At 42.8% G+C, this 27717-nt stretch overlaps 1 protein-coding gene across 1 annotated transcript; it reads right to left on the bottom strand.

Annotated features, from left to right (window-relative positions):
• Positions 1–791: 791 nt before the first annotated feature.
• Positions 792–26384, bottom strand: sdc2 (syndecan 2). Its single transcript, XM_030789188.1, has 5 exons — positions 25939–26384; positions 5069–5174; positions 4601–4764; positions 4099–4228; positions 792–3114 (listed from the first exon to the last, which is right to left on the bottom strand). The coding sequence occupies exons 1-5, from the start codon at positions 25996–25998 to the stop codon at positions 2951–2953; spliced, it is 624 nt and encodes a 207-aa protein (XP_030645048.1). The 5' UTR covers positions 25999–26384; the 3' UTR covers positions 792–2950.
• Between the last annotated feature and the right edge of the window lie 1333 nt (positions 26385–27717).

Below are 27717 nucleotides of genomic sequence, written 5' to 3'. Positions count from 1 at the left end.
GGGATTTCACAGTTCTTCTATAGTTCTGTGGGGTGCATTTTACTTACATGGTTTAGAGGTGGCCAAACCCTTAACAGAAAGCAAGTTGCATGCCAATACATACAAAAGTCATTGTGAGAGCTCAGTCGTGAAGCATTTCACGAGATTGGGATTGGCCTCTTCCAGGATGAACAGTTCGATGAGCGGAAAAATGATGTAAACAAAGTACCATATCTTTCTCAGTCTCCATTTCTCAACCCTGATCATTAGATGGTGGGAGACTCTGGAACGGTGCCTGAGAAAGCACATTCTGCCACAGCCAAACGAAAGTCCAAATGACGGGATTTCTTCTAGGAATATTGCATCAAATTCCACTGCAGTTCCGAACATCTGTGTGATCACGGTCAACGCACGCTGAAACTTTTCTGAAGGCTCATGGATGGGCAATGCTCTACTCAAATGCTTTATTGTATGTTGGTGTTTTCTTTATTTTGGTGGGTATCTGTACGACCTAAAATTGTTCTTGGCGTTTGGGCTGAAACAATTACAACTGCAGCGTATCAGGCAGATGATTTGAACTGTTTGTCTTCGGCACCATACTTTGAAAAATTACAGTCTGTAACCCATTCAGATTAAAGCGCTAACATGATAATCTGAGATGAGGATCCATTAAGATTAGTAAATACAGAGCTAATCCAGAGAATCGGAGCTTAAGCAGATGTCTGAATATTTTTAGCATCAACTCATCTGGATGACGTCTTCAAGCAAAGTGGTGGAAACAAGTAAAGGAAAAAAAAAAAGACAGGAGTTGGTCACTATTAGGCCACAATGTTTATTCAGTAGTGTTGTTTCAATGTATAGGTACAATACTGTCTGCTTTGTAAGACTAAAAAAAAAAAAAGTTACCATTACAGTCAACTGTGCTTACACAATACCAGTCACTCGAACCATCTGATGTACATACGGTCTCCAACCACATGAACAAGCACATTTCCAAATTGTAGGCACTTTGAAGGTTTAAAACATTTGTGAATATACATTTATATAATATTTATATATAGATTTTTTCCCATATATGAATAAGCATTTGGACTCAATGGTCAGGTCTTTAATGAAAAACAACAACAACAACAACAAAAAAGAAACCCAACTAAAAGCTAGAAAATCAAATCAAATTAAAAATCCAAAAGGTGTGGCGGTGGGCAAATGCGGCGAAGTGAGAAAACTACGAGTCTTTGGGTTTGTCTGCGGTTTCCGGTACCTTCTGCAGCTGAGCTCCAGCTAAGATGGATGAGTGTCGGAGGGCAGCTAGGTTCCACCCAGAGGAGACGGCAGGTGTGGGTGCACAGTGAGAGGAACACGTGCGGAAGAGAGAGGAAAAGATAAGCGGTAGAGAGGCATGAAGGAAAAGTGGTACACATGCAGGCTCTGGTTCGGTTCACAATGCTCTACATCTCAAGGCAACATCGAGACCTGCTGAGCTTCAGTAAATCCTCACAGAGTAACTGAATATCCGTCAAATGAAATGAAAAAGCATTGCTTGAACGTGTAGCGCGGGGGGGGGGGGGGGGTGGGGGGACTACTGGCCTTTGCATTCTGTTAGAAGAGCACCAAGTCATCAGCACCACCAACACCTGTAATAATTGGAAAAACCAAATCCTCCGTTTCTAAGTGGACTGGAATCCAGTGGATAAAGGAGTCGACTGTTTTAGTGGTGCTGATTTTATAGACCAATGCACTGAGCTTATGCCTGAACGGACGACCAGACAGGAAAGTCTGAGCCTTCCGAGCCCGTCATTCACTGCAAAATCCGAAAGCGTGTCAACTTATTAAAAATCACACCACACTGATAGCTTGGACCATGCCTTGCAATCCAAGGCTGGACACCAGAGACAAAAGTCCCCTGCCAAAACACGATGAAATTGGCATGTGAGAGGTGAAGCCATCTGTCTAACCGCGATATGGTCTCCTCAGAATCCACAGAGGATATGGTGGCATTAACAGAGAGTGCAGGTGTGGGAGGGGGACAGACCTTTCTGGGCCATGCTGCAGCACCCCCTGACACAGGACAGTTTCAGACACTGACGCTGTATCAACACGTACCATACGAGGTCAGTTTATATTAAATAACAACCGTTGACTGTCAGACATTCACGAGTAGACCTTACGTCGCCTCGCGAGTTATGGTTTGAAAGCAAGTATTTAAAGATTTGTTGTTAAGCTGGCCAGAGGTACAACAAGATAAAAAAAAAGTAATAACAATAATAATTCCACTGAGAAACATCCACATGACTAAAATGTCGTGAAAGCAGAAATAAACATTGTAACCTGAAGGAAGGGAGAACATTTACAATGACTGTTAAGAGTTAATCCAAGGACAAAATATCTCCATGAGAACTACAGAGAGGCAATTTGTAACATCTGAGAAAAGATAAATTAAGGAAACACACCTTTAAGATCAACGTCTGACATGCTAGGACGAAAAAAATAATTGGAACTGAAAATAAGATTGGTACAGAACAATTATATTCAATTATTTCCACTTAAAAACTTTTTTTTACAAATACATACCGCTACAGTTAAAAAGTAGTCAGCGACTAAAAACAGCTCCTTTGACTGAAGACCGAGGCAGACTTCCTCACCTTTACAGATTGTGTTTTTGTCTTTTAAGCCTGTTCAAATAATACACACAAAAAAAAGTTTAAATACATGGAGATTTGCCATAAAATAAGCACTGCTTGGCTTTTTTTTTTCTTTGAAAAACAGAGAGAAAGAAAGAAAGAAAAAAAAAAGGTCTCAGTTGCAATGCTCTACACAATAGCTTTCCATTGTTATATATATATATTTTTTTTTTCCTCAATCATCATTTTATTTCATTTGAACGAGTTTGTCGTAGTCACTGATATGAGACCGTCATTCTGGTTGGTGAAGCATGGTTTACAGGAGGAGGCGAGGGGGAGGTGGCGGTGTCTTATGCGTAAAACTCCTTGGTGGGTGCCTTCTGATAAGCCGCTCCGGAGGGCTTCCTCTCCCCCAGGTCGTAGCTGCCTTCATCCTTCTTCCTCATACGGTACACCAAAAGGAGGATGAGGAAGATGGCAAACAGGAAGCCGATAACTCCGCCGGCAATGACAGCTGCAAACAAGGACGAGAGAGAACAGGAGAGAGAGAGAGAGAGAGCGCTTTACAAACTGGGAATAAAGAGCTTTAACTGACTGGTGTCGACCAGTGAATAGTGACGCTCGTCCTTCGGTAAAAACCTCTCCTGACAGACTTCCTGTAAACCTCTCTGGAGTGGTTTACTGCTCTACTGTACGGTACACAGACGTCCAGTGCTACTTGTGTTCTCCAGCCAAGCGCTTTTTTTTGTTTTTTTTTTTTTGATATGGGAAGTGCTGGAGGGAGAAACGGAAGAAGAGTGGGAGCAACGAGCAGCATAAAGAAATCTGTCACAACATGCACAGGAAGAAATACAATCATTTGCAGCCTGTGTTCTAAAGGATATTAAACCAACAGCGGGAGCAAAGCAAATCAACTTAAATAATTTCCCATCTCTTCGCGAGCTTCAGGAAATTGATCGTTTATTTTCAGCAAGGGACATGCTAATCAGCTGTTTTTATTTTGCAGCTCTTCTGAAAGGGGGGGAAAGAATACAGTAATAATAATAATAATAATAATAATAATAATGAGGAAAAATAATTGAGCATTATAGATAGAAAACAAGCAATGAACTCTGAAAGATCCCTGTGAGAGATGCAACTGAAGTCTAAGGAAGCATATGCTGCCATGTTATGAAACATAAAAGGGAATTCTATGGGGAACCTGCTATATCGAATACTGAAGCAAATATTACCATGGCGATAGCAGAAAATAAACTCACTCTTTCAATGCACTGGGTAAGAGTATTACGGCCATTTTACTTGCTAAGCCTTGAATCGGGTCACCCATAAGCATCCAGCTGACTAACCAACACAGGAACTGAACAGGGGTCGATTGTAGCGTGTTTTGTTTGTTGTGGGCATGTAAAGCCCTCTGAGACTTTAATGAGTGCTACTGAGCTCTAAATAAACTTGAACTTGAGCTTTGTAGCATGGTTGCGTCAGGTTCTCAAGAACGTACCAGCCAAGACTTCTGTTCTCTGGAAGAGGTTTTCCGAGCGCACCTCGAAGGGTTCCCCTGGGGAGCGCGGGGAGTTGGTAGTGCTCGTGAGAGAGTTCCTACGAAGGTCTTCTGTGACAGGAACTGGAGGCTGAATATCAGACAAGAGAATGAGGGTTACTAGGTTTCTGATTATAGATGTGATCAGACAAAGACTGCAATGCAAAATAACCATCTACAGCAGGGCAGGCGAGGGCTTTGTGAGCTCTCTCAGGGGGTGGTGTCACTGGCAATAAGTTCCATGGTGTTCTGAACAGCCGCACTAAAGAAAGCAGGTTGGCAAGGCTGTGACAGTGGACAGCTGCTAAACTGATAGAGCACTCAAACTGAAGTTTGCGGCTATAAAGTTACAGTACACATACTGAGGTATGTGGTAGTCCACAAACTGGTATCGTATGACTATTATGGCTCTTCCAGTGGGACAAAAATGGTATTTTCAGGTGTCCTCTAGAAAAGCAGATACCTCTGTTCGAACAGGTTTTCTTGGCATTTCTCTGGGTATGTCTCGGGGTAGGGACGTCTCCACTCTGGGTGTGAAGTCTTTGGTGGAGTCCTGTGTAGGCTCAGCTTTGGGTGCAATGAACAACGTGTTCACAGTGACTGCTTCCTCGACCTCTTCACCAGCACCTGAAATTCAGACAAACAACGTTACGCCCAAAAAAACAACAAAAAAAAAAAAACTGCAACCCTATGACTTCTGTCAGTCTGGTATTAATCTGTACACCATCTGCATTGTAAATAGGATCTTGGTTGCCATGATCCTCCCATTACATACTCGTAAGGCTTGGCCACTGTGGAATCTATACCAGATCCTTCTGTTCTCAAGAACGGATTGAGGATCACAATTCCAAACCACCTTCCAAATCTGGTTGGACTACAACATCATTCCTGTCCTAAGATCAGCTTTTAAGGGATACTCAAAGTGTCTCACCTGATCCTGATCCGGAGCTGAAATCGTCATCATCCTCTGGGTAACCTCCAGACCCTGTATCCTCCAGGTACAGGTCGTCGCTTTGGGGCTTTGCTGAGACCACTATCTGCAGGAGAAATAACAGGTTTAAGAATTGGGAGCTGTTGGAGTGCCTGCTTTTTTTCTCTGCTTTTTCATCTCACTTCATGCAAATTACACTCTGTCGCACTCGCATACACGCAGCCTTCGAAAAACGAGACGACTCATCATTCTGTGAGAGCTAAACAAAACTAGATGGAAAGAGGAGACAGATATTGTGTTCAACACAAACGGAGGAACCATGACTGAGCTGTTCAGAAAAGAAATTTAAAAAAAATGTCTTCAACGTTTTCACCTCAAACGTCCGCAGTAATTTCACTGTATAGACCGCTATACACCTTTCTATTTCAACACAACAGACACATACGCACTGTACGCTGAAAGTAACAATCAGTACTTTTACTGAGAGCATGATATAAAATGTGCTTGACTATCTGTGCTTTCCTGCCATGAAAGTCTCAATATTTCTGATTATCCAGTACTACTGCAGTTAGGTACATTTCTCTACCAGTGAGAAGAGATCACTCCTTTGGCTATAAGCTAACACCATTATGGCTACTGCCCGCCAGCCAGCCTGCCGACGACCGTCACCATTTTATGACACAAACAGCAGGACCGTCACATGTTCAGTGCTCAAATTAGAGGGGTCACAATTGCCTCCCCTCAGTCCTCTTTCTCCTTGTCCCCATGGTGACAACCCAGGGAAGCATGTCTGGAAAAATCAACAAAGCTGCATGACTCGTTCAGTTACTCAATCTTTACTACTCTTTGTGAAGGACAGTTCACACTCTAGTGCTATATACTGTAACACAACCTCAACAGGTCTTTAAATCCAGTTTTCTGAAGGGTTTTTTATTTTCTTTTTATGAGGGTGTGCTTGCTTTACCAAGGGTAAATTGTGTGTAATTTTTTTTTTGTGTTTGCGTGCTGTTGATTTTGGTTTGTGTACAAGGTTGACAGTGTTTCTTTGTGAAGTAGTGGAATAGCTGCACAGACCCCATGGTAACCTCCATTCAGCCTGGACCAGTCCCTGCCTTTGCTGCTCTCTACATACCAATACAGCTTTAGAAAAACCTTACAAAGTGGACCCACTGATAAATCATTCCTTGGGATTCTGCAATGTGAGGTGGTACTCTGGGGTGGGGTGCAATACAGACATTTGTTGCTTTGTTCTTTGGTCAGTTGTGCCTCTGCTGATTAACCTAAAGATTCAACGAGTCTGGACATTGTGTGTGTGTGTGTGTGTGTGTGTGTGTGTGTGTGTGTGGGGGGGGGGTCTTTCTTTAAGATATACAGATACACACATCTTTCCAACATATTGAGAAAAGCACAGATGTATAGCGGTGTATAGCGGTGGGTCAGTTTGTGTGTGTGTGTTTGGTTTATTGATATGAGAAAGTGTGTGTGTGTGTGTGTGTGTGTGTCTTCAAAGCAGGCTCTGCTCTCTCTCTCTCTCTCTAAGTAACAAAGGGGCAGGCTTGTTGTATAGAGCAATGAAAGAAGAGAATGATAAAACAGAACAATAACTGCCTGACTGAAAAGCAGCACTGACTTTCTAAAAAGACAGGCATTCAGGACCGGAGCTACGATCAAAGCAGGAATTTGTTCAAAGCACCTTTATCTTAACCTTCCTTTCCCTATGCTGCAATTCTTTCTCCAAACAATTCAGTCGACCAGCCCACACTACACGATGCTTTTTTTTTTTTTTTTATCTATACAATCAATCAAAAGGGAAGAATTCAACCAAACCAACACCAAAGCACAAAAGAAATTAATTACATTGGCCACCCACCTGCATTTCTTCCCTTGTTTCAGGGATTCTCATATAACTGGGTAGCCAAATTATTGTGCCATTTGTGAGGAAAAAATATTGGGGGGGGGGGGGGGGGGGGGAAGCTCTGGACCTAGACCTCCCACCCCCACCCCCACCCCATCCCAGGTCATCTTTAAACTTCCTTTTGGGTGCTTTGTATTAGCTTTGTAGAGCCCTTGAAAAATTGGCCCATGTTCATCCCGACTCTTACCACAAGTTAACACTCTCAGGCTCTCTGGTTACCAAAGTCAGTTTTGTTAATGTTTGTTTATACTTCTACATATGTCTATTTATCTCATTTCCAAAGCTGTTTATTGTCTGTGATACTTGTGGCGAGCAGAAAACCACCCATGTTGACACCCCTCCCAAAGAAAAAGCAACAATAACAAGTATCACTGTCCGCATTCTCTAAGTTTGTGTATGGGCCTTTGTCATTGCGAAAATTGACTGCTAGCATACACTTTAAAACACAAAGTCCTGTAAATTCTCTTCCCAAGCTCCCACAATGTGTTCCTACCCGACCAATCATCCTTAAACGCGTATTTAAACTGTTTTCCCCATACAAAACAATACCCAACCACCTGATTAAACCAGGGCCAAATCCTGACCACACTGAATAGCGAGAGTGCAGTGATGTATATTTGTTGTGGTTGACCTATTCTTGCTATCAGAATCAGGCAGTACTGCGCTTGGCACAGAGTGAGTGCAAGTTTTCATTAGTCTGGGGGAGGGGTGTGTGTGTGTGAGTGTGTGTGTGAGACGGGGGTTGGGTTTAGAGATACACCATGGAATAGCGGAAGCCCTAACAAGTGACAGTGAGGGGCTGGCTGACTGATGGGGAGTCCACAGTAACGAGGGCCATTGCTTTGTGGCCCTCTTTTGAGGATATGGGCGAAGCAGTTACTTCCGTCTGTGCTTAATGAATGCCAGGCCAGCGGGAGGCTGTGCGTTTCCATAGTGAACCTGTATGTGAAAGAGACACAGACAAGGGTAGGGGAAGAATGGGAAGGTAATGAGGTAACGATAGTGGTCATGAAGAAGAGGGAGAGAGAGAGAGAGAGAGAGAGAGAGAGGGAGAGACAGAGAGAGGGAGAGAGCGAGCGAGCGCACAGGGGACTGAAGGAGATTATGGCTTCTGGAACAGACAATCTGTAGCCTGCAGGTTGCTTTGCTAAAAGCCTGTCAAAATGCAAGTCCATGCCTAACAACCTTTGAAAGGCAAGAAAGGTTGGCTCTGTGTAGTGTGTGGTTCGCTGGAAGCCATGTCATTGTTGAAGCAGTAAGAAGAGGAGGAGAGAGGAGTGGTAATGGGGGGCGGGTAGGGTGGGGGGGGTTGGTAGGGCAATGCAATATGCACAAGGGGCTTACTTAGCCAGCCCATCCTCCACTCTGTGTCCAGCACAGCTTCTATAGTACTTTTACCAAAGAAGGGACAAGTGTGTATCTCTCCAGACAGGGAGGGACAGCACACTCCTCCTGGAACACCGCAGCATATGTGGGCTTTTGTAACTACACTTCAGAGACACTGATCCTGGTCCAAAGGAGCTGCAGAATGACAGATTCAGGTATTTTACATTAGTCCTGCTAGAGAGCAGTCATCCAGGAAGAGAACTGTCCGGCCAGGTCGTAAGAAGAATGTAGACGTGCACGCACAAAGACACACTTGAGAGAAAACGGGAAAACGTGGGAAGAGACGGAGGCAGAAATTCTTCATCGGCCAGTTGCATTTTGTGCACTCTTGCTGTGCACAAAACAATACCTCAGCTAAAATTTACAACAACAACAAAAAAAAAAAATGCATTATCAGTGTGCCTGAAGAAATGATCGCATTGATTTTTTCTCACAAACTTAATAACAACAACTACAAATGGAGAAGACATTTGTATCTGTAAAACTGTACGCTCTGCATTTTTTAAGAAGTCCTTTCAGTTGTTGGAGATGGATTGGGCTGTATTTCGTTGGGTCAGCAAACAATTTCAGCGCCTATCTCTGCAAAACATAATCAATCCCACATCCAAGTTTTCTGAGAGAGAGAGAGAGAGAGAGGGAGAGAGAGAGAGAGAAAGACACGGTGACTGTCTGTTACCCTTTGTATAACAAAGCACTGAGACCCGTCGGTTTATCAATAGACGCGGCGAGGAACTGATCCATACTGCGATCAATGCTGACACACAGGCCACCGTTCTGTTCCATCAGCCAACACCGGGTTTCCCAGGCCAGCTTTATCACCCTTTAATCAAAGGATGACCAGCAGTAGCTCTCCTGTCACTTCTCTGTAGGGAGGGTAAAGTGAAGAGTAATGGCCAGGAACAGACAGCTACCAGAGGCCATCTCCTGGGAGGTCCACGGGTACAGCGCTGTCAACATCTTCCTTATAGACCATCATGTCATTTTTGAAGGTGTTAGTCGCCCGCGACCTCGGCAACCCCCAAAACACTTCACTGGCGAACTCGAACTGACAGTAACACATGCTTCTGACTCTGGCCTGGGAACAGGGTGAAAATGAACTTGGGCAAGCCAAGGGTATGATCACCATACTGTTTCAGGGCTGAAGTTTTCTTTGCCCTCTTGAGCATCAGGGTCAGGAACTAATTAATACTCTTTCAGAGGCAGCAAAGGGATGGGGCCAGGTAGAGGGAGGGTGGGGGGTGGGGAGGTTAAGTTCCTTAAGGCAGCATCAGCAAATCAAAGTTGGAGCCAAACCGTAGAGGGCCTGGTGTGGAGGAACGGAGAAGGGGTGGAGGGTTTTGGTGAGGAGAGGGAAGTTTGCAAAGTGATATCATTCATTCATTGAGGAGAAGTACTTGATCTTCAAAACAGAACCAACCTCATCCATGGCAGAATGGTTTACACTGTGGACTGTGAGTCATTTCCTCTTTGTGAGGGGAGAGTTTTGAAATGCTTTGAAACGCTGACTCTGTCATTGATCATAAGATCATCATGTGATTATTAACTATGCCAACATCAGAAGCGTTTTGGAAGTCGCTTTTTGAGTTTTGAGTTCTATTACTATTTGACAGATGCTGGTCGATCAAAGGAAGAAGAAGACTGTGTTGCCCACCCACAAGAGGGTGTACCTACCCAGCTCTCTTTAACAGTCAGATGAGCTGCGTAACCCAACTTCAACATTCAAGCTACTGTGTTACTTTTACATTACAGGGGGGGGGCAGTTGTTTGTGTGTCCTTGGTACTAGTGTCTTACCTTTAAGAACAACCCTGCAGCGCCACTGAATTGGACACACAAAAAACCCCCCAAAAAACAAAAAACTAGCACTTGCTGCTCAAGCAGCACGTTACACTGTGATTCATGGAAAAGATATGAATGTTGCTCCGTGAGAATGATATGAATTGTGCCTCGGGTTATTGACGTACACAGACATACACAGAACGTACAGTCGACAGGATTTTGACAGACTTTGTCCATAAGTTTTGCTCTTAATCTTGCCCTTGCCCTGCCTGTCTTTCACACAGCCCCTCTCCGCTGGTGAAAGTTAGTGAAAGCACGTTGGCCCGGGAAGTATGCATGCTGGCCCAACACATACTAATACCGTCTCAGATTCCAAAACAAACGGCCGTCTGACTAACACGGGCCAGCGCCACATTCCTGGGCTTGAGCCCCCACGGAGGGGCAAGGAAGGGTCTCCATCCCAAAGCTGCAGGGGCAGCAAGTCTGACGGTCACGGCGTAGGTAGTCTGTGAACTGCTCCTGCTCAGACTTCAAATATCAGGTCAAACTTCCCAGCCATAGAACTTCAGGTTTTGGTGGAAAAAAAAAAAAGAAACCTTATTCTTAGAGTGTGAAAGCCAATTCTCCTGTCACATTCAGACAAGCAATGGCTTAAGCATAAACCATTCTCTTCAGTCAGAAAAAATTGAGCAAACAATCCCAAGCAGAGTGGGAATTAGATCCAGCAGATCCTACAGTTTTCTCAGGACTGCGAATGCTCAGCGCAGCTGCGAAGAAAATGCCCGCAGGCAGTTTTATAATGTTTGACAGATACATCATATATATTACCACTCGAAGTATAGAACATTTCTGTGAGTTCTCCTGAAGCTGAGAGCTAATACTTATTTCCATTAGGAAAAGAAAACTTCATGAGATCTGTTTCGTTTAACGTCTTCTCCAAACACACGGCGGGTCAAGGTCTGGTAAAAGACATTCATTATATCCATATGTGAACAAACAAAAAGGAGAAAGTTTCATTTTTAATGTTTTGTTTTTAGCCTGGTCTTCCCTAGACTCCTGCCTGTCATTTTATTATTACGGTCCTAAGTTACATGATCTACACAGAGGTGACATAGATACGTCTCCATACACTGAAACTACAAACAGGAACAATTTAACAATAATATCATTGTATTGCAACGACACTGAATTTTCAACCCATTTCCGTGGAGAAACTTGAACTAAAATGATCAAATGTGAAATAGAATTTGCACGAGGAGCATATTCGTCTTCCACCGCTACGCATTAATGTTCATTAAAAAGCTACCGGAGGAAGGAGCTAAACGAGAGCTCCTAAACCCGAAGAAATCAAAAGAAAACATGGTCTAACTTAATTCTCCTGTGTTGGTCAAGGCCATAAAAAAAAAAAAAAGAAAACACATTCACCCCTTTGGTTCCTCATAAGATGAAAACAGACTGTGGCTATGACTTCCTCTTCCCAGTATTGTTTCCTGAGAGGAAGACTGTCGATTTCACGGTTTCCATTCCAAATACAAGCTCAGTGTTAACACAGCCACAGGCACAAAGGCTCACAGCGTCTACTGAACTCCATCAAAATATCACTGACAAGAATTCATAAGAGTCCGTTTAATAGAAAGAAAAAAAAATCACTGTTATCTATTATTAAATCCACAATTTATTTCTCGCTCCTTTTTACTGTTAATATCACTATATTTTTTGAATATAAAATCAAAAAAGAAAGAAGAGGAAATTAAAAAATACATAAACAGCAAAAAGGAACAGAAAAGGGGAAATGCCTGTTTTCAATTAATAGAAACTACATTCTAAAAAACCCATTCGTCTGGTTTGATATACACAATTCTATCCATCACTGAGCCCATATTAGACCATTAATCATTTATCAAACCATCCTCACCCACAAGCCGCAAACCCATCCTTAACACAGCAATGGCTGATTTAATTCAGCTTGTCTGAGTTTATTGTACATATTTTACAAGCACGCGCATTTCAGAGGCTTTGCTTAAGTTATTATTTTTGGCCCTTGAAAGTATTGCCTGCTAGTTATGGGGTGAATTTTAATCTAAAGCCATGCGATGGTGAGGTTTTCACTTTCATCTCCCTACGAGCCCCTGTCGTTCTAAAATGGATCCTGTCCGCCTCATGATCCTGTGACCCAGTTTAAGAGCTTTTGATACACATAGGAAACCCAAGATTCTTTGTGAACTGCGAAACACAATATACTGGGAAATGGGTTTCACCTCCTAGTCAATTTTGTACAAAGATACTTTAAGATTTGTGGTTGAACAGAGATTTTTTTTTTTTTACCTCCATCCAGTTAAAGGAGAGATGGAAAGAGTAAAACCTACAAGGCTGGACAGAGCTGAACAAAGGCCTCTTTTGACAGCGTAAGGGTTTTATGTAGAATTATTCCGATAACCATATTTTCTTGTGTAGACAATAATCAGGGATCGACCAAAAATGTCACTGACCTGACAAGGAAAGTTAAACTCATGTTTGGAACTTTACCATATGGACATTTTTTTCCCCAGAATTTTTTACAGATTTTTTACCACTCTGGTAAAAATGGATCTTGTTTATATCTGTGAATGTGCATTATATGTTATTGGTCTGTAATGTCCATTTGAAATGGCTGACTTGCTGGAAAAAAAACCTGTCATTTAATGAACTAAGGAGGATTTAAAAAGAAAGTGCAATAAGTTGTTTACCTCAAGTAACTGAATTCTGTGTAATTATCTGACGTGTTTTCAGGCTGCAATTTTGTTTTATTTGGATTCTTTGATTCTCTATTCCAGATAATGTCTTGGAAAGACAGCAAAGTGGACTTTTCAGAAATGGCGACCACCACCACATCTAGAAAGACATTAACATGAGAGAGGTGCCCATGTCTTAAGTGGGTGGATTTTTCCTTTCATCCATATCTAGAAAAACATTGACACAGCCTGAGTATTCAATGCTGATTATCACATTTTTACAAACATGTGTGCAATTTTATCCACTTACGACTGCCGTCACGATCCATTTTGAAACGTCATAGCGAGAACAAAAAGAAACCCCAGGACATTTACAATTGAAGAGTACAGCTGTCCACACTGTGAACACACAAACAGAAGCTCTGAACAAGCAACATGAGATCTGCGACAGACCGCCCCACACGGGGTGTTGAGTAGATGGCTCGGTAATCGGGGGGGGATTGTCCTGTTTCTTTACAGGACCAGGAGAGAAGCGGCCTTTAAGAGAGGAAGCTTAGAAGTGAATAGGGCTGACGCGATTAGTTGAGGTAATCGATGACGTTGACGCTGAAAATGCGTCAATATCAATATTTTAACCAGACACATTATTTTTATGAATTTACCTTTTTGCCTAAAAAACGCTTTAATGCATTATAACAAACGTTCCTCTTCAATATCACTACGTAATTGATGCGTGCATGACGTCAGCTGTTTTTCGCTCCGGTCATTGGTCAGCTCCCGTCAAGGCTACAGTTTTAAGAAATCATGGCGGCTACAGCAGAGTCCAATTCAGCTGCAAAAGAGGTTCAGTGTAAAAGTTTCCAAAGACCCAAGGCTTCAAAAGTATGGGAGTACTTCACATTATCACAAAACAAAAAGGTGGTTTGTATATGGTGCAAAGTTTCGATAGCATACCACAGCAGCACTAGCGCTATGCACGAGCACCTGAAGAGAAAACACACAGGCGCTAGTCTGGACGATGGAGTGTTGTCTATTCAGGTTTATTAAATTACAATTAGTAGGAAGAGCTTTTTAATATCTTGTTTTTGTAACCACTAAATACATTCATTATTAAAGCCATAAAGTCATCTCCCTGCTGCCTTAGAATTTCCATTGAATAAAATGAACTTAAGTGAAATGGTCACTTTGATTTTTTGGAGGAAAATCAATTGTTTAGATTAATTGACTAAATCGGTAAAATAGTTGATAGATTAATCGATAGAAAAATAGTTGTTGGTGGCAGCCCTAGAAGTGAATAGGGATTTATGATTACAATGAATGGCATGTCTTCCAAGCTCAAGTCTGTAATGTAAACTCAACAATCATCAAGTCTATCAGCTAGTTAACTTTAGGCTGAATTCATTGTAAGTCATATCTCAGGAGAGAAAGAGATCAGGAAAGCTCACGACTCAAGTCCCAGGAGAGAGATAATAGAGAGTGTGATGCACCACACAAGACTACAATTTCTAGAATCATCATTTTCAGCATTAATTAAATTCTCCATAACCATGGTCACAATATCCCCTGGTCTGGTTTGCATTTTTTGGCTAAAAGACATCAGGTTTTTCCTTTTTTTTTGCAAACACTCCATCATGGTAAGAAGGAATGGCCTGCGGTGAGAGCTAATATAATTAAACAGAAATTAAGATGTTGCCTTGAGGGGCCGATTTGCAAAATTCAAGTGACCCTTCTGGGGAGTCCTTGATCTTAATGTATCACAAATCAGATTTCAATTATAGCTGTCGGGCCTTGGGGCCTTGTAGGCTGAGTTAACACACGTCTGGCCCCACGGCTTCAGACTTCACCTTTCCGGCTTCACTCACTACAGTCTCTCTGAGGTCTCTTTTCATCTTGGGTTTAACAGTGATGCACGCAAAGCTTCATCAAGAGAGGAAATGAAAACTAGCCGGCAGCAACTCTCTCAGGAGCCTGAAAAAAAAAAAAAAACACAACGTGCTGCTTGAGAATAAGGTTGGGCGTTTGTTTTTGTTTTTTGTTTTTTTTTCTTTCTAAAGGAGCCAGTGCTGTTATGCATAAGGGGCTGTGCTGTTGAGGGGGTTCATCTGCTTGGCTCTGAGTAAACCCTCCAGCCAAATGCAGATGGCTCTCTGAACACAATTCAGCTGGCTGGTGTGTGGTCTGGATCAGAGAGCTTCGCCGTCGCCGCTGCTGCTGTGTGCCATCAGTGTTGGAAAGACATTTTCATTCCTGGTAAAACACTCGAGAAGAACTTGGACTTGCCAGAGCCAGATTTTTTTTTTTTTTTTTGGACGAGGATGAAACATTTGGCTTTAAATATCAGGGAAGCTGGAGGGAATGAACACTAGCCGTGGAATGCTTACACCAACTGACGTTTTCAAATTAAGGACACTTATAAGAGGCTACCACAAGGCCCGTATAGAGCTTTGTGATGGTTCAGAATGAACGCCGTAATCCCATCAGGATTAAACTATCAAAAGATAGATTAAAAGCATGCGCGAATATGCCTTAAAAACACATAAGCCTGTGGAAAGGTAGCACATGCTGGCACACATGTCCTCATATGTAACGAGAGACACGAGCACTTATGCCCTCTCACACGAAACCCCCCCCCCCCCCCCGTGCCAAACCCCATCATCATTCAAGTGGAGTAGCGCTGGCGGAGTAGCAGTGAGGATGAATGCAGCCCTTTCAGGTTTGAGCGTGTCTGGCATTTCCTCCATCACTCCCCAAGCACAGGTGCTGCCCCATGAGGCACGCAGAGGGAAGAATCATCTCTTCAAGCCTTTGTAACCATCCATGCCAGGCATACTTTATGTTTCTGCCGGTCAATAGGCTGGCCTATTCTACCAGCTGTACAGAACTTTACACAGCGTTTACAGGACAAATTTTACTCAACATTACACAGCCATGCAGGACTTAGGCTACTTTACATAACATTACACAGCCATGCAGGACTTACTTTACATGACATTACCTAGCCATGCAGGACTAACTTTACACGACATTACCTAATCCTTGCAGGACTAACTTTACGCGACATTACCTAATCCTTGCAGGACAAAGCTGAGATGCGGTAACGTTGTCTTGAGAACTTCCACGTTCAATTTCAGATATTTCAAGACAAGAAATATCATTTTGCCCCATCACTGGATGCAAATAGAAAAAGCACTGCAAATCCACAGACCACTGAACACCAGTAATCTCCCCGCAGCACAGTCATACTGCACCCCAGTTCTAAATCCCCCCCGTTAACTTCGTTTATTTAAGAGTCTGTCATGATACCATGGTACTGCTGTGCCATTCACTTCAAGGACTCCCTGTTCTCCCTTCAGCATGTGAAGATGAAAGCATGCCTTCAATCAGCATTAGCCAAAGACTTTTGTGTTCCAACACCCCCGCCCTCCCCTAAGCATTTTTCCCCAGCAGCAAGGCCTAAAGGATGCTGATGTATAAATTAGCCTAGTTGCTGGTTCAAAGTTTATTTTAATCCAGATTTTCAAGCTAGGTCAGAAAAAGCCAGAGTGGATGCTTTGAGATGCTTTGTCCAGTCTCAGCCCTGGGTTTTTCCTCTCTAAGGAAGCTTTCTCAGTTTCCTCTGTGCCAGCTCATTAACCTCTGTCTTGTCAGAACAGCAGGAGTGTGAATGAGTGTCAAACAGATTGAGAGTAAAGGCCAGCCAAGAACAAAGCAACTATGTATTCATCAGAACACGGAGGAATGGAATGGAGAGTTAACAACTAGGATAAAGAAGTTTCTAGACTCCTGTGGTGGTACAAAAAAAAAAAAAAAAAGGGGGGGTTGAAATCTCACAAAATCTTTCCTATTAGGACGGCAGAGAATGTGTCAGCAAGTGTGATTCTCCGCGCTTTTCTGTATTTATTTCTGTGTTCCACTGAATTACAAAATCGCATAAAAAAATTATGACTGAGTCACCCATCACTTAGCATGGGCATGGCAAAAAGATAAAAGCTTTGGGTGGAGATTTTGCTGCTTCAGTGGCTGATCTGTTCCAATCCTCACCGTGCTGCAACTGAATTCCCATCCAACCAACCTTTACCCTAAGAGGATTTTGCCTCCAGAGAGTCAAGCCATGGCATTTAGTGGGGGGTGGGGCAGAAGGCACTATATGGGGAGGGGACAGGGAGGGACATGAATGGGGTGGGGAGGGGGGGGTGTTTAAGCACAGGACAGGACAAGAGCAACAGAAAACAAGACTATAGAAAAAAAAAAGTGCACAGGAGGGATTCAAAGACAACTTTCCCAGAAACAAAATGGGCCTTGAAGACATCGATCTCTAGTGATAGGGCGATGCTGTGCAAAAGGGGGGGGGGGGGCAGTACTGAAACCATCTCAATGCTTCTCCAGCTAGAAAGCCAGAGCCCACAGCATCCCTTAAAGGTGTAAAGGAAGAAGAAACAGGCTGTGAGCGAGAGCAGCAGGTGGCAATCACTCATCCCATTACGTTTGGCTAATCCAGAGAGTGGAGCACCAGATCTCTTTACAGCCATCAAATCACTGTCCCTGGTACAACCCGTCTGTTCTGTTGAACTGCAAACCAGATCTCATCCTCACCTACAATTTCTGCTCCCAGAACAGGGCATTCATCCATCGAAATATGTCAAGTTTCAACAGCATTAAAAAAAAAAAAAAAAAGAAAGACATTTCTAAAGACAACATCTGTAATGTACAACAGTATAATGGGAACTGACACCTAACCAACAAACATGGATCTTGAAACAAGAGAAGACAAGATAAGACGGGCGGGATGTGTATGTGTGTGTGTGTGTGTGTTGGGGGGGGGGGGGGGGGGGGGGCACATTCAAAAACAATACCACTGCCAAAATGCAACCACCTTTAATACTGGGGTAATCCCGTAAGGTAGACACGATTCCCTGCCAGCTTTTTACACAGAGATTCAGTTGCATGGGGGGGGATTAGTGGTTGTGTGAAGTCTTCTGGGGTATAGTGGCACATGCTGAAGATTAGTCAGATTCATGAGGCACACCGGGCCATGGGCAAAGGAGGATCAAACACCACGGCAAAGGACAGGAACCAGCCATGTTCCAAAAACAGGTTAAACAGATGTCCCTCAAGTGACCACTGCCACTTCCACCACCGGACACCTGAGAAAGCCACTCTTTACTTCACATCTACACCGTGTAAAAATAATATGCAGTTAACTTGGCAGTGTAGTGCAGGAAGACGCTCCGCCATTACAAAATTTCATTGGGTATTGCTGTAGATGTGAGACCTTGTGGGAGACAATCTCAAAGTAGAGTGTATGTAATACTCGGACACGCAGTAGGGCGCAAGTATGTCATCCAAAACTTTTCAGCCCTTGATGAGACGACCTTTATGAAACAAAAGGGGAACGCCCAAGACGTTTATCTCAGCCCATATGTTATACTCCGTTCTCTCTTAATCCAGCCAATTCCCGTCTTAGAACAGCACTAGTCCTCTAATTGTGCCGTCATACCAAATTGTGTCAGCAATTTGTTGATTCCTGTTAACTCTGTATGTGGGGCACAGACCACAAACAAATCGTGGTTAAGAATCTGATGGTTGCATATTTTTAGCCGTGCTCAAGGCCAACACAATGGCCTTAGGAACATATTGAAAGCACCCAGTAAAATTCAAATTTATATTTCATCTTACGTAAATAATTCAACTCGGGGCAACAGAAATAGGTCCTGGTACCAGTGCTTGTCTGTGTTTAAATCTTTCATGATGAGGGAGGAGGAGTCATTCTGTCCCCAGCGGATCCGTGAAGCTGTGGAGTTTATCGGGGCAGAAAAAAGCATGCTCTCCGCAGAGACCAGGGCGATGCCAGATCTCCAGAATGGCCCATTTTGTCCTTCATCACACACACGATAAAGATCGTTTACAAACAGCGTTGCTAAAAACAGCTTAAATATCTCTGTTAAACCTAACGGAGCTCCACAGCCCAGCTATTTTTCCCCCCTTCTTGCGTCACTCGAAAAGAATGCGTGTGGTTACGAGGGCTGCGAGTCTTCCTTTCCAAGACCCAGAAACAACAGAGGCCTCAACGACCCCACCCTCTGTCTTACTGACTCCATATGGATAAAGATATGGAACTAGGCAAAGAACGCCAAACCTACTGCTGCCTCTGGCACAGGCACTGGTGGTTCATCAGTGGAAAGACTAAACACTCCATTACGCAAATAATTAAATTAATTAATGTAAATAAAATACCAAAAACCTGTTCATCAGTCCTGCTCATCGAGCATGTGGTGAGGTTTTACATCTTTATGTATGTGAAGCAAATCTGGGACGGATCAGTTCAGGGCGCTGAAAGTGCCGGCGGTGATCTGTGCTGCACTGGGGAGGGGGGGGGGGGGCGCGATGGACTTTCCCTGTCGAGTGCAGATGTTTTGTCAGTACTTAGTTCAACAGCACACCCACACAAGCTACATGGACAGCATCCTCTAAAGCCCAAATGGAAGGTCGAAGGTTAGGTCGAGCCATAGTAAGGTTACTTACTAAACATTACACTTACAGTAGTATGCTTCAGCAGCGTGCGTGTTTATAAACACAACAGAAATAGAAAACATGACTCAGTACACAAGGCTTACACACAATCTGTTTTAATCATTTCATGCTGGACTTGAACGACTACTGAAAGAAAGACAGACACCAAAGGCGTATGACCTCTGCATCAGCCATTCCAGATGCAATGGGAAGACGAATAGTTGGAATTCTCATACCGTTACAAACAATGTCAGGTCATTGCGTTTTAGCCTGTTTCTAGACATAACCGATTTTCATTTCATCAGACTAATACGGGAGGTTTTCAACCAGAGGTTTGTGAGATTGTGTTGGAAACACTGATGTCAAATTAAACTCATTTGGATAAAATCTTAATGGTGGTACTTGGGGGGGGGGGGGGGATCATTTGGGTTAAAGGGGCTCTGCTTACTTGAAGGTTGAAAACTCATTAATATATTCTCAAAGTACCATTCTTTGAGCCCGTTTGTTTATTGGATATGTCAAAACGCTCGCTAAATGAGGCAGTATAAGGTCTTCCATTAAACCAGCCAGGGAGTTCATGTAATCAAGCATATCTGTGATGTCTGGACTGAAAGTAAAAAAAAAAAAATAAAAAAAATCATTCGTTTTGGACACGCTCCTCCAAAGCCTCCGTCAGACCCCCTCCCTCCAAAACCCCCACCCATACATAAAAAGGCCAGTGTGTAAAGGCACACTGCCGGATTTGAACAGAGATCAGAGTTGAGTTTACAGCACACAGATGGGTGTTAACATAGTGCATTAGTGCAGATTAACTCCCGCTCACGGGGCCGTCGCATTAACGCGTTTGAGCACGTCAACGAAAAAAAAAAAAACAGTGCCGAGGGGGGTTGGGGATGCTTTTTGACCCGTAGTGATTAAAGATCGTCCAATTGCTTAGGCCAGTCCTTCTCTCTCTGCCTTCAAGCCATCATCACCATCAAAACACCGCGCTTCTGGGAGTCTGATTATGTGGTTACGGCTAAACCCATTGGACATGGTGTCTGCCACCAGTCCCTCGAAAACAGCTATTTTATTTTTTTTTTTTAACAGCTCTACAGTTCCTTTCAGCCTTCAGATTCTACTGAGTCTGAAAAAAATAGGTTTACTTTGAGGGACATGCACCCTTTGAAGTAGCCTGTAAAACTCTGCATTTGGCCTCTCTGTCCAGTGAAATGACATTCATCAAGATTACAATGATCGATGCGTCAGCCAACAATATAATTTCTGTGTGGCTTTCTTTGTTTCAGGATATTCTTTTTGAAGTCCCTTGATGGGAAACTAAACTACTTCCTCGATATTCCAAATGGTTCCCATGACAACCCCTCTTTTGTCTCAACATATTCAAGCCGAGATTAGCTGGAAATTTCAGAGGGATTGTTAACGGTATTGTTTTGTTAGCCTAAAACGTGGTCGAAATGGCCTTTTACAGATCATTAAGTAGAGCACGGCTCTGTGATGAATTTAAAGGCGGCTTTTAAAGACCAAGCTGTCAATGAACTGCTCTATTCAGGCAGTCGAATCAAGTTGCGAGTTCAATTGAAATACCAGATGATCAAGCACGTTTTTCTGCTTCACAGAGCGTAGTGGAGATTTCAATTAGATGCATTTGAGAAATGATAAACAGAGCTCATAAATATGAGTGATTGCAGATGTGTTTAATGTGCCGCGCACTCTTTTCCACAGCAATCTGAAGTACTCGCGGGAAACAATTACTTGACCACATGCCTTCAGATCTCTCCTGTACGGGTAATATCTTCCAACTCGTGACGTTTGGGATTAAATTTCTTTCATTGCTGAGCTAAAGAAGTGTCAGCCCACTGCCTAATTTGCATCAGCTTAAATCCCACTGAGCAATACAGGGAATGACTACATGACATTCAAAATTAAGGCACGTCAGGAATTCATTCACACGCAGCTTAATGGATTGAGAACCTGCCCTACAATTTAATACAATCAATACTCAGACCCCCCTGCCCTCCCCCAACACACACACACAATTTTTTACAGTAATAAAACCAATCAGTCTGCTACAAAGCACATTTTACTCTACACAAAGCAGAGGCCGCCTGTGAAAGACTGTACTTCTGACATCTATTAGCTTGCCAAAAAAAATAAAAAAGAAGAAAAAGAAAAAGAAAAAAAAAGTGCGGATATCTATTTTCAATTCTAGTGCTACACTGCAATTTACTTGGGGTATGATGCCTGTGATTTTTTTTTCTTTTTTTCTTTGGTTCTTGTATGTCACTGTCTGCTGCCAAACCAAGTTCCCCCCTGGGATTCAATCAATTCTGTCTTGCTGAGGATCTTATTTTTAAAGCCAACAAAGTTTCCTTTGGCACAGACAGTGTTCGGAGCACGTGCTGTGGCGGACCGTTTTTTCCACGTCTTCGCGAAGTCGCTACTTTCATTCACCACCGCATAATGAAGACACAGAGTGTTTTTCACCTCGTGACTACAACAGCACATAGATCTGCGGATCTTCTCCTTTTGCCAACAGAGACAGTGATTTCTCCACGCGGCGTAAAGCGATAGGGGCCTGCCAAAAGAAGCACTCTCTCACACTCATCTTCATCCAAACTTCTAAGCTGACTGCGTAGAATGGTAAATGCAGAAAGCAGGCGGTTCCACGCTGGGTGCCCCCACCGCCTCCCCCCCCCCCCCCCCCCTCCCATCTGCCTTGACCACTGTTCTTCAACCACTGTTCTCTGAAGGAACTTTCCATTTGCTAAGCTAATTAAGAACACAGCGCAAGTTAGAGGAGTTACTTTATAAGCTTCAGTGTGCAAAGGCCCTTTCCACAAACCCAAGGTCGGTATATAAGAGAGAGGGCTGGGGGTGGGGGGAGGGGAGTTGGTTTCTGGGTCATGGGTTCGCACCCTTGCGGCTCCTGACTGTCTGCTGGTGCGGTGACAGGGCCGTGGAACTGGTTTAGCAGTGTCACCCTAAGCCCATGCCAGTGGCTTTGCATGCGTGCGCTTTTTTCTGCGAGCCAACCACTGCTGTTTCCACACAAGCCCCGTTCTGCTTAAGCCGTTCGGCTGAATCCCCAACGGTATGCAAAAAACTTTCTCCCTATGGAAGAATCGCTTCCAATTCAAGGGAGGGAAGAAGGGAAAAAAAAAAAAGGGGGGGGGGGGGCTTTTTTAAACAACGACGCATACGTCCTACAGATGTTTTACGCTCTCGACATAAACAAGAACTACACTAAGAGTCAGCGGAGCAGAGCGAAAGCATCTCTGTTCTTCTTCTTCTTTTTTTTTTTAAAACCTCCGTTTCATTCTTTCCATCTGTTGAAAAGCGAGGAAGAATAACGCCACTGTTCTTAGAGTAACCAAAGACAGGGCAATAACAGTAATAACCAAACACAGCCGCTTTAGCTGCAGGGGAGGAATCAGAAGCGTGGCTGATGACAAAACAAGAGAACATTGGGATTCCTTCACAGACCCCCTAGAGCCCCCAAGGGATCTGGGAGCCCATTAGAGATTATGTAATATTAAGCCAAAAAAAAAGAAGGGACCGTCCCCGAGGGAATTACAGTCCCCGACGACTGGCCTAACCCCACGTGTCTGGCTTTTACAAATATGTCATAGGGGAGGTGCGACGCTAACAAAATATTGAGAAGATGGCGCCAAGATTGTCGTGAGAAAAGATGGGAGAGGCTGATGCTTGGAAGTTGAGAGAGCAAATATTTTGTCTTTTGTAGGGTCTAGTGATACTTGTTTGTTTGTATGTCGGAATAAAGACAATAAAGGCACCTCCGAAATCGCTCAATGTCTTTCTCTTTCTTGAAGGTGTAGAAAAGTCACTGCTGCGTTAAAGTGTCCACACCCTAAAGCAGTCAGTGGTTCAACAATCAATCCACACCCCGGAGAGGAGTAACTTCACCAAAAGCTGTGTCAGTCACCACGCAGGAACAACGCCGGGTGTACAGTCACAATACAGCTTTCAAAGGCTGTCTGATATAAACACCCTCAACAATTTTGAAACAAGATTTCACGGTCAGTCTTTAAGATTTAAAAAAAGAAAGACAGTCTCCAAGTTCTGTAGTTTCTATATTTAATCAAAAGAGATACATCTCTTTTATAATGTGGAGGGAGGGGTCATTTGGAGGTTAAATGACTAGCAAACTTAATATGGAAAGTTCAGATGAGGCATGACAGATATGTGGCCATCTTCTTTTGTAATGAATGAGGGAAAATAGCCTTAGGTAACAGAGCAGAGAGTGTATGGGGTGAAACAACGGCCATTGTGCGCTTGTCATCCTCATTTCATCTCCAAACAGTATGCCTCCAATATAATATAACTCATGCAAAACAGACAAGGATGAGGTGGAGTGATCACCAATGAGAACTCAAAAGTAGAACCAATATTAGGCCAAAGTACCACTCACACCTCTGAGCATGTCAATCAAAATGATGTTTACTTCTTTTAACAGCTAAACACTTGTCTTAAAAGGTCTTAGAATAACAGTAAGTTTTAAAATAAACAACAAACGATTTAAATAAACAATAAACTGTTGCTGAAATGATATTCAGGATTGTGCTTGTGCAAAAAGTATGAGAAATACATGAATTACTCAAAATCCCTGGAGGGATTTAACTTCTCTCTCTCTGTTATTTGAAGGCTGTTCCTCTGAGGTCTGTTTAAGACTGTGAAGTAACAGTGACCTTGCATAAATCTCCATTTTGAAGCGAGGTGAACACCCACGCTTCCGACTAAAACACGATGCAAATTACAAACTGAAACATCTGGAGACAGGCAGACACCAAAAACATAGCAGGTTTGCACCATCCAAATTTCAAATGGCATCGTAAAATAAAGGTAAAACATTTTCACAGAGACGCTACAGAACATTATGGATCATGCGTTCAACATTTGCAAGAAGCCAGAGAGATACGTCAAAGGAAAGGGGGGAAAAAACTATTTCAGAGCCCAGTTTTGATTCTTTCTATCCCTGACTGTGGGGGAAAAAAAGTTAGACTGGGTGACAAACGTAATCGACAGATGGATTTGCCCACCGGTTATTAGCTCTGCTGCTATAATTGTCGTGTCAACAAGAGGCCAGTATTGGGAATCAATACTGCGTTCCATTGAGACTGATACAGCTCTGACAGCTGCAGGGTATACAGAAATGTACTAATCAATGGGAAGAGATGGCACAAACCACCATGCCAGTCAACTGTGGACCTCTGTGCTAATACCAGTCCCAACTCTACTGTAAAACAAAACACCACAGAGAAACCTTCACATATTCTGCGTAAAATTATGACATCTCACACCTACTTCAAAGCGAAATTTAGAAGCTTTTTAGTTTTTAAAAAGCTAATAGCTTTCAGAGGGGAAAGAAAACTTTTTTGGCCCACATCCATGTTTTGAGTGGTTCAAATCATATAATGGCGCGTAAGGATCGACCACACATAAAACAGTGACTCACTAAATCACGATGCATCAACTAATAGAACACCACTTTGAGGTTAAAAAAATTCAGAGTAAAAGAGTTCAACTGAAAAGACGTTAGAGGTACTAGCCGTGTAGGGAGTTTGGTGACACATCATGTACTAACACTTCTCGCGCTGCTGATAGCAGCATGATTTACACTGTGTGTTCAATAGTGAATTAGTCATCTAGCTGGTGCAAGCTACCTTCTGCAAGTGTCAAATGCACACATAAATCACCGAAAAACAGAGAAATCAGCTCTCGACGGTGTAAAAGGTCTACAAATTAAAACTGATCCTATGAAATGCAAAGCGCCTATCTTCGATTTATTTCGCCTGACAGACTAGCGCCTCATGCCCAATTGAAGATTAATAAAACCACAGTAGTAAGATTTATTAGTCGTCTTGATTTGTTGGGGTGAAATCACACGTTTTCGAAAGGCTAGCCAGCTGACAACTGCGAGCACTGTAGCTCGCCTACAGCTTTGATACCCTGTCCATACAAACTGGATTAATCCGTTAGCCTACATTGCAACCAAACGAACATAAGCATAGATACAGTAGGACAACTTTAACGGCATGTTAAATTTGGTCAGACGTCTATGACATCTAACTACTGAGGTTTTAGAGGTTAGATTTTTAAATAGGATATTTTTAAATCTCTGTTGCTTACAATTAACCGGTAAGTGAACAATTCGCGTGCGCCTGCAACTTGGCTCTTTTGTACAAGCTAGCTACAAAAGAAGCGTCCTGAATTAAAATGTGTGAGTGTTTCTAAAGTGAAAGATAGAGCTTATTTTAACTTTTTAGGGTTGCTTTAGCCTATTATAGCTACCTTGAACTCATGGGAACACACAAGACATTAAATAACGAAAAAAATGAACGGTGTAAAGAGAGCTTCTATAAATCGCGTGCACTGCTCGATACAAACAGATTAAAAATATGCGGTTGAACTGAGGATAGTAAAACTCAGGAGTCAAATGTAACCAGTTAAAACGAAGTCCAAACATGGAAGCACGTCTCGTCCCTGTCGTCGAAGAAGTCAATTTACCCCCAGCTACTCCTTGCAGACCAGAATTACTCGCAGTCGAACTTACCCTTTCCCCCGAAAGAAAAGCCGTCAAGCCAAGGGTAAGTATCATCCAAATGCTCCGCATTATTCCTTGTGTAAAGTATAACGCTGCGAAACGGAAAAAATGTTTTCCTCAGTCCGTTTCCACTTGCGAACAACTCTTTCCCTCTTTCACCCTCTCACTCCCAACTCTCCTCTTGCCTCTCGCACTAGAGTGGAATCCCACCGGATACGTGTTGCTTTTTTTGTTATTCCTCCGCCGCGCACTTTTCCTGCAAAAGGGATGCTTTGGGAGAATGTTCGCTGGTCAACTACTCGTCAGACCTACACTCAGAGTTAATATTTTCCAGGATTTGCTTTCAGTTTCTTTAGGTGGCTACAAAAGTCCTTCACAACGTTAAGATTCGGCCATATCACGCGCTCTTATTCAGCAGACCGAGTCGCATTCAATGCTGGGTGTAAAGAATAGAAAATACAGGTCATATGAGGGAGAGCTATTGCAATGATTGACAGACTCTTCGGCCATATGGGCGCATCGTTGTCGGTTCGGGGGGAGCGAGGGCAGAGAGGGGGAGAGAGAGAGAGAGAGTTTCTATATCTTCGTACACTCACACGTCATTATAAAAATGCCATTCGTTTTGACTAATATATTGCTTGTACATGACATTTCCCGCGTAAAGTTCATTGTGGCCATAAACAACTGTGTTATTGACCCAGTTAATGAGTTGCACAGGAACATCATTAGAATCAGACTCTAACTGATATGATGGATAAGTGGATATGCGACTGTTTATGAAGTTACTGTCTCGTCAGAATGTATTTTTCCATCTCCTGCTTTGGTCTGAAGGTTGATTATAACAATAATAATAACAATAATAATAATAATTATTATTATTATTATTATCATCATTATTATTATTATCACTCGATTTCCTAAACAAACCTGGTTGGGTTACAGGTTTCTAGGGTAAATAGCACCTCTGAATCTCTGACCACTATCAGACTGTAGATACTGTCTCCCCCTTATGGACACAAATATAAAACTTTGTATAATGTACATTATAGGATACAATTTCCTAAATAATCTAACAAGACTGATTACATTTTCTGTTCTGTTTTGCCACAGTACTAAAATATATAAATTTGTATGACTTTAGTGGAAATGGAAATTTAAGGAAAACCATATGATCCCCCTTTAGACATTTTCATTTCCCCCCCCATGAAAAAGCCTGCGACGCTCCCGAATGTTATTCCTCTTTTTTCTCCCCCCTCCCTTCCCCCTTTCACTCTCTGTTCTTCTGAGCCTAGATCTACATGAGTTGCTTAAGATTTGACTTCTGTGTGCCTTGTACTCATTCCAGAAACTGTCCCATGCACCCTTCGCCCCTCCCTCCTCAAGAGTCTTAGGAGACACAGATTATCAGTCCCAGCGTCCTAGATTACCCAGCCAATTAGGGTGATGGCAAAGCTCCTTCTGCTCCAGTGCTGCCGTATATCATGCTTCTCATCATTTTAAGTGCTAATATTCATCTTACAACGTGACACTTACATTTCATTGCACATGTCATGAATCAGACTTTGGGGTAGAATTAGTTTTACTGTCTCCCTTGAAATATAATATTGAAGGTTGAAGAGGTGATTATACTTCACAGTGATGTGGACAACAGTACCACCTAGTGGTAAATCTGTTCAAGAATAAATATGATCTTTGTAAATGATAAAAAAAAAAGGGGGGGAAATGATGTGCATGAAACATGTAAAAACCAAGCAAAAACAAACAAACAAACAAACAAACAAACAAACA

Source organism: Chanos chanos, chromosome 12 (genome assembly GCF_902362185.1).
Source record: "Chanos chanos chromosome 12, fChaCha1.1, whole genome shotgun sequence".
NCBI classification, from domain to species: domain Eukaryota; kingdom Metazoa; phylum Chordata; class Actinopteri; order Gonorynchiformes; family Chanidae; genus Chanos; species Chanos chanos.
Note: the sequence above shows the minus strand (reverse complement) of the source record. Positions and strands in the feature narration are given on the sequence as shown.